Raw genomic sequence first — 8,007 nt, 5'->3', positions numbered from 1 at the left:
ATCTAGTTTCGAGGTTGTTTTGCCAGAGAAAGATCTAAGGAGGAGAAGAACAAAAAGTGAAAAATTTGCAGAAAGGGGCAGATTCTCGGATTAATCAGAGCCTAAGGTGAATATTGGAAGCTTCAGGCCAAACTACAAGGAAATTTGAGTTATGAATTTTTGAAGTTAAAACAGGAAGTTTGTGCGTAAACAAGAAGCGGCTTAGGAAGATTAAGCAGGTAGCTCACGAGCGAGAGCGAGAGTGAGCGAGAGCAAGAGAGAGTAAGAGGAAGCAAGAGCGAGAGAGAGCGAGAGCGAGAGGTGGATCTTGCTAGGGACGGAAATCTCGCTGGTTTCACACTGAATCTCGTTGTTTTGCACTGAATCTCGCTGGTAAGTGTCAAATCTCGCTGGGGATGGTAAATCTGGCTCATAAGGTTGATCTCGCTCATGTGGGTGATCTCGCTCATGATGATTATCTTGCTAGTAATGTTGATTTTGTTGATAAAAGTTTCATTAGTAAATGAACTATCTAAGGTATTTTACTGAGAATTCTAAGGAATCTAAGCGGGAATTATATCCTTTCAGGCCAAGAAGAGCTAGGAGAGGCGTATAAACCATTAAGAGTCCCGATGAGCTGTGAGTGACTAAAATGAACTTAATGCTTAAAACACTTATGCATAAAAGACCATGTAAGTTACAGTGATGTTGATGATGAATTTATACTTCCTCAAGCAACAAATGTTTAATGAATAGCTTAGCATATCTCCTTCGGCTTGTGTATGTTTTGACGCCTACCAAGGTATGTTGTGAATTCATTACAAAAGTTAAGTTCCTATGTTGAAGCATACGTTCTGGAGGAAGGCTATGATAGAATGAGTCTTTGTTTAAATGGCATGCAATGAAACTTAATTAGATGCTAGAAAATAACACGATACTGAAGGACACGGAGAAGGCATCTTGGTAATAGTACCTAAGGTGTTGACGGTACTTAGAAAACTCCACGTGCACGTGGGTAGTTCTGAATGAGAGGCCAAAGTATGGGTCTCCTAGGCCATATACCAGCAAAGGGAGCCCGAAGTATAGGTCTCTTGGCTGGTAACAGACGTTGGAAGCTAGAGTGATGTAGGCTCGTTCTCAACTAAGGAATAGTGATGTTTAATGATGTCTAAGAATGGTTATCAATGTTTATGTTTATGGGAAGTTTCTTGAAATGCTCATCGATATATTTACATGTTTATAGTGATATAATGCATGGTGTAATATGATTCTATAGTCACTCACTAGGCTACTAGCTCATAGATTTTTTATGTTTTCCTTTTCTAGGTAGCGGTCAGATTCCTCAAGGTTAATCCTGCTGCTGCTTGCCACTGAAAGGCCCGGCTTGTCAAGAAGAACTTAGGTTGATGGTCTGTCTATGTACACATGTTTTAAGAGGGACTAGAGCTTTGTTAGTGATGTTTGGGCCCAACTGTAAATATTTTACCCGTAGATGTTATGTCATGACTATTTGCATGTGATTATATAATCTTACGTAAAACCTTATGGAGGCATGTTGTATGCGTACATTAATAATGTTTAACAGGTTGGTATTTGGGCTAGATGGCTAAGGTGGTAAGTGCTGGCAGGAGGGCTAATAACTACCACCATCATATCCTCTTCCAGATTAAGATGGTAATCTGGAAGGGGGTGTGACAAGTTGGTATCAGAGCATAAGGTTTTGGGAATAAGAGGGAAAGTTCATGCATAAGTCTAGGTCCCTAAAGTGTGAGTCCCTAACATGTGTACATTGTAATAGGTGGAATGCCGAGGCAAAGTGGCAGACAGAGTAAGCAGACAGAAGGCAAGAATACTGACCCTACCAATAGAGGCCCGGAGGTTAGAAAGAATTCATCGAGTGGAAAGCGGAAAGTGAACGATCCAGTGAGCCAGGAAATGACGTCTGAGGGAGAGTCTAGTACTCCTCAGGCAAGGGTTCCCAGCTAGAAGATATAATTTTTTACAGGATAACGCAGAGGTTAGCAGTCAGTGTGGGCTCAATACGAGCTGACCCAGAGAAGAAATATGGTATTGAGAGGTTTAAAGCCCTAGAGGCTGTGACATTTGAAGATACAGCATGCCCAGCTGAAGCCGAGTTATGGCTTGATGTAGTTGAAAAATATTTCAATGTTATGAGCTATCCAAAGGACAGGAAGGTAGGGCTAGCCACTTTTTTACTACAGAAAGGAGAGAAGAAATGGTGGAAATTGATATCCGCCAAACGAGCCAGTACAAATGTGATGTTATGGCCTGAGTTTAGGAACGCCTTTGAAGACAAATACTACCCCAGTACAAATGTCGGTAGCAGAATATGAGCAGAAATTTACAGTTATCATAATATGCTTTGTCGATTATTGCTGAGGAAAGAGATAGATGCAGGAAGTTTGAGCAAGGTTTGAGGAAAGAGATTAGAATCAGATGACATCTACGGCTAATTGGCTAGACTTTAACCAATTAGTAGAAACGACGACACGAGTCGAATGGACTTTGACAAATGATGAGCAGTTGCAAAGGGGCAGTGAGGCTGTAGTAGGGCCCAGAGACAGGGGATCCCGACCTCTGGTTGCAATTCAGACTAGTGGAAGACAATTCAGGGGTACGAGTTGGCAAGGATCCAAGAAGAGGAAATCGAGACCCTCGGCAAGTGCAGTCAGCTGATCAGAGATGCCACGAGCTAGTGAGTTTTGTGGCAAGAGGCATCTTGGAGTATGTTATAGTGGCAGAGGGGTATGTTTCCAATGCGGACAAGCAGGGCATTTCAAGAGAGACTGTCCCGAAGTGAACAGGGAAGCTCCGACAACACAGCAGACAACCTCCCAGACAGTTAACCAACCGAAGGGCACTGAAAATCGAGGCGAAGGGTCAAGTGGTGCCAAGCAGGGTTGTCATAGGTCGACCCCAGTAAATGGGGCGAGTGTATGTCATGACACACCAGGAGGCAATGGAGTCTTCAGATGTTGTGACCGATAATGTCATATTATGTGGACAGTCTGCATATGTTTTATTTGACCCTGGTGGCACACATTTGTTTATATCCAGCATGTTTACATCTAATATAGATAGGTTGTTTGAGTCTATGCCTAAAGAGCTATATATCTGCCCCTATGGGAGATGTGATAATAGTAGATGAATGTTATAAACATTATGAGATGTTGATCAATGGTCAAGGCTTTTATGTTGATTTACTTCCCTTGGATTTGTTAGAGTTTGATGCTATCCTAGGGATGGATTTCCTAAGTAAATATCGTGCTTCAGTGGACTGCTACAAGAAAGAAGTAGTGCTCAGAAAATCAAATGGCCAGGAAGCAAAAGATTAACTGCGGGGAATCTAATATCAGCAATGAAAGCTAGGAAGTTTCTGAGTAAGGGATGTAAGGCCTATCTGGCTCACATAGTGATTGCTCAAGGGAAAAAGGTGAACCCAGAAGATGTCCCCGTGGTAAATGAGTTTCGAGATGTATTTCCTGAGGAATTATCGGGATTGCCACCCGATAGAAAAGTGGAGTTCACTTTGACTTAATTCCAGGAACAACTCCTATATCGCAGGCACCATACAGAATGTCGCCAATTGAGTTAAAAGAATTAAAGGTTCAGCTGCAAGAGTTAATTTACAAGGGATACATTCGACCTAGTGTATCATCTTGGGGAGCTCCAGTGTTATTTGTAAGGAAGAAAGATGGTACACTTAGATTGTGTATCGACCTAGTGTATCATCTTGGGGAGCTCCACGCATTAATGATTTGTTTGATCAGTTAAGAGGAGCCACAGTGTTTTCAAAGATAGACCTGAGATCAGGTTATCATCAATTGAAGGTGAAGGAAGCTGACATTCCTAAAACCGCATTTAGAACAAGATATGGGCATTATGAATTTCTAGTGATGCCATTTGGACTAACAAATGCCGTTGCGGTATTCATGGACCTTATGAACAGGATATTTCATCCCTACTTGGACCAGTTCGTGATAGTATTCATTGATGATATATTGGTATATTCTGGCAGTAGGGAGGATCATATGACCCACCTGAGGATAGTCTTGCAGATGCTGCGAGATAGGCAGTTGTATGCTAAGTTCAGTAAATGTGATTTTTGGTTAGATCGGGTTGTATTTCTCAGGCATGTTGTTTCAGCAGATGGTATCAGTGTAGATTCCCAGAAGACGGAAGCAATAGTTAATTGGGAACAACCCACGACTGTTCCAGAGATATGCAGTTTCCTTGGTTTGGCAGTTTATTGGAGGGTTTCTCTAAGATAGCTCTTCCATTGATGAACCTGACCAGGAAAGGCGTGAGGTTTGAGTGGTCATCGGAGTGTGAGCATAGTTTTCATGAGCTGAAACAAAGGCTAGTATCAGCGCCAGTGCTTACCTTGCCTGTTCCAGGTAAGGAATTCGAGATTTATTGTGACGCGTCCCGACAAGGATTGGGATATGTGTTGATGCAGGATGGGAAAGTGATTGTATATGCCTATCATCAACTTAAGAAGCACGAGAGCATTTATCCTATGCATGATCTAGACTGGCAACAGTTGTTTTGGCTCTGAAGTTGTGGAGAAATTATTTATTTGGAGAGCGATGTAGAATATTCACAGATCACAAAAGTTTAAAATATATTTTTGATCAAAAAGAGTTGAATCTGAGACAAAGAAGATGGATTGAGTTGATCAAAGATTATGACTATTCCATCGAGTACCACCCTGGTAAGGCTAATGTTGTAACAGATGCGCTAAGTAAGAAATCCCCGGGATCCAAGGCCATTATTGGCTCAATGAGAGGAATGCTATTGCAGGAATTTAGGAATTCTAGAATTGCCTTATCAGTGGGATAGCCAGGAGGAGTGATAGCTACATTCCAGGTAAGGCCTACCTTAGTTGAAGACCTTAAGCAGGATTAGTTGAAAGACCCTGATCATCAGCAGATGTAAGTCAGGGAATCAGAGTTGACTTTCAACTGAGAGCAGATAATGTACTAGAAAAGGAGGGAAGAATGTGTATGCCTATAAACTACAGCTTAAGCAAGCCATTCTGGAAGAAGCACATAGTTCCGTTTATGCAATGCATCCAGGGAGCACTAAGATGTATAGAACTTTGAAAAGATCTTACTGGTGGCCTGGGATGAAGAAAGACAGAGACCTGAGAGACAAAGACCAGCAGGATTACTCAACCCACTTCCAGTGCCTGAGTAGAAGTGGGAGCATGTGACAATGGACTTTCTGTTTGGATTGCCTAGGACGCCATCAGGATATAATGGCATTTGGGTATTAGTCGATAGACTAACCAAGATGACCAAGTTTATACCAGTAAAAGTTACTTTTACACTAGTACGTCTAGTTAAGATTTATGTGGATAGGATAATCAGTCAATATGGAACCCCAGTGTCGATAGTGTCAGACTGAGACTCGAGGTTTACTTCAAAACTCTGGCCTAGTTTATAGAAGGCTATGGGCACTAAACTTCATTTTAGTATGGCTTTTCATCCACAAACAGATGGACAGTTGGAAAGAACTATACAGACACTGGAAGATATGTTAAGAGCTTGTGTGTTAAAATTCAAAGGAAGTTGGGATACGCAATTTCCGTTGATCGAATTTGCATATAACAATAATTACCATTCGTATCGGAATGGCTCCCTATGAAGCGTTGTACGGCCGACCTTGCAGGACCCCAGTATGCTGGAACAAAGTCGGAGAACGACAATTATTGGGTCCAGAATTAGTTCAACAAACAATAGAGAATGTGAAGCTTATCAGAGATAATCTTAAGGTGGCTCGCGATAGACAAAAGAGTTATGCTGATAAGCGAAGAAGAGAACTAGAATTTGAAGTCAGAGATCGGGTATTTCTTTGATTGTACCCATGGAAAGGAATTCTCCGATTCAGGAGGAAAAGAAAGTTAAGTCCGCGATACATCGGACCATATGAAGTTGTGGAACGAGTTGGTCCAGCAGCATATAGATTGCAGTTACCTATGGAGCTAACTTGTATTCACGACGTATTTCATGTTTCAATGTTAAAGAAGTATGTGCCTGATCCTATGCACATACTAGCAGTACAACCAGTACAGCTCAAAGAAGATTTATCTTACAAGGAAGCAGTCATCGAGATTTTAGACAGGAAAGACCACGTACTAAGAAATAAGACGATTCCTTTGGTGAAGGTACTATGGCGTAATCATGGAATCGATGAAGCAACCTGGGAAACTGAAGAGCAAATGAAAAAGAGATATCCTCAAGTTTTCAAATGATATATCAGGTAAATTTCGAGGACAAAATTTCTTTTAAGAGGGAGGTGATTGTAAACCCCGAACTCTAAGTTTCCTATATAAGCATGTTTAGCCAAAGGAATGTTATATTAATTATTTGATAAGTGGAGATCCATGGTTACTTACAGGAGTTATGAAGGGAGGGAAGGAAAATCAAATTGATTGAAGGAGCTCACTAATTGGAATTTGCCGAAAGCACTAAGTACGGGATGAGGTGGCAGTTTAACCATTGAACATGGGAGGTAGCAGGAAGAATAAAAGGAAGCAGAACTTTAGAAGCTTGATTTTGGCAAATGGCATGAGAAAATTAAGTGAAATTAGTGCCATTTGAAATTTGGGAGAATCTAGTTTTCGAGGTTGTTTTGCCAGAGAAAGATCTCAGAAGGAGAAGAACAAAAAGTGAAGAATTTTTAGAAGGGGCAGATTCTCAGATTAATCAGGAACTGAGGTGAATATTAAAAGCTCCAAGTCAAACTACAAGGAATTTTCAGCTGATATTTTATGGTAATAAGTCTAACTCAATTCTAAACAAGTTTGTAGAAGGAAGTTTCTTAAAAAGAGTCCTGAATTTTGTGCGTAAACATGCAGCTGCTTGGGAAGATTAAACAGGCAGCTCACGAGCGAGAGCGAGAGGGAGCGAGAGTGAGCAAGAGCGAGAGGGAGCGAAAGTGAGCGAGAGCGAGAGGGGGCGAGAGTGAGCGAGAGCGAGAGAGAGCAAGAGGAAGCGAGAGCAAGCGAGAGCAAGAGGTGGATCTCGCTAGGGATGGAAATCTCGCTCATAAGTATGATCTCGCTCATGTGGGTGATCTCGCTCATGATGATTATCTCGCTAGTAATGCTGATTTTGTTGATAAAATTTTCATTAGTAAATGAACTATCTGAGGTATTTTGCTGAGAATTCTAAGGAATCTAACTGGGAATTATGTCCTTTCAAGCCAATAAGAGCTAGGAGAGGCGTATAAACCGTTAAGAGCCCCGACGAGCTGTGAGTGACTAAAATGAACTTAATGCTTTCAATACTTATGCATAAAAGACCATGTAAGTCATAAAAGACCATGTAAATTATAGTGATGTTGATGATGAATTTATACTTCCTCAAGCAACAAATGTTTAATGAATAGCTTAGCATATCTCCTCTGGCTTATGTATGTTTTAACACCTACCAAGGTTTGTTGTGAATTCATTACAAAAGTTAAGTTCCTGGTTAAAGCATATGTTCTGAAGGAAGGCTATGATATAATGAGTCTTTTAGTAATTGGCATGCAATGAAACATAATTTGATGCTAGAAAATAACTCGGTACTGAAGGACACGGAGAAGGCATTTGGGTAATAGTACCTAAGGTGTTGACGGTATTTAGAAAACTCCAGTGCACGTAGGTAGTTCTAAATGAGAGGCCAAAGTATGGGTCTTTTAGGCCATATACCAGCAAAAGGAGGCCGAAGTATGGGTCACTTGGCTAGTAACAGACGTTGGGAGCTAGAGTGATGTACGCTTGTTCTCAACTAAGAAATAATGATGTTTAATGATGTCTAAGAATGGTTATCAATGTTTATGTTTAGGGGAAGTTGCTTGAGATGCTCATCGATATATTTACATGTTTATAATGATATAATGCATGGTGTAATATGATTCTATAGTCACTCACTGGGCTACTAGCTCACAGATTTTCTATGTTTTCCTTTTCCAGGTAGCGGTCAGATTCCTCAAGGTTGATCCTGCTACTGCTTGCCA

General features: G+C 41.0%; 1 protein-coding gene across 1 annotated transcript; it reads left to right on the top strand.

Annotated features, from left to right (window-relative positions):
- Positions 1–5,635: 5,635 nt before the first annotated feature.
- LOC150033443 (uncharacterized) lies at positions 5,636–6,256 on the top strand. Its single transcript, XM_090306409.1, has 2 exons — positions 5,636–5,848; positions 6,029–6,256. The coding sequence occupies exons 1-2, from the start codon at positions 5,636–5,638 to the stop codon at positions 6,254–6,256; spliced, it is 441 nt and encodes a 146-aa protein (XP_090162535.1).
- Positions 6,257–8,007: the final 1,751 nt, after the last annotated feature.

Source organism: Benincasa hispida, chromosome 10 (assembly GCF_027475165.1).
Source record: "Benincasa hispida cultivar pf3 chromosome 10, pf3_genome.v1.1, whole genome shotgun sequence".
NCBI classification, from domain to species: Eukaryota; Viridiplantae; Streptophyta; class Magnoliopsida; order Cucurbitales; family Cucurbitaceae; genus Benincasa; species Benincasa hispida.
The sequence above is the reverse complement of the archived record's forward strand: the minus strand, read 5'-3'. Positions and strand labels throughout refer to the sequence as shown.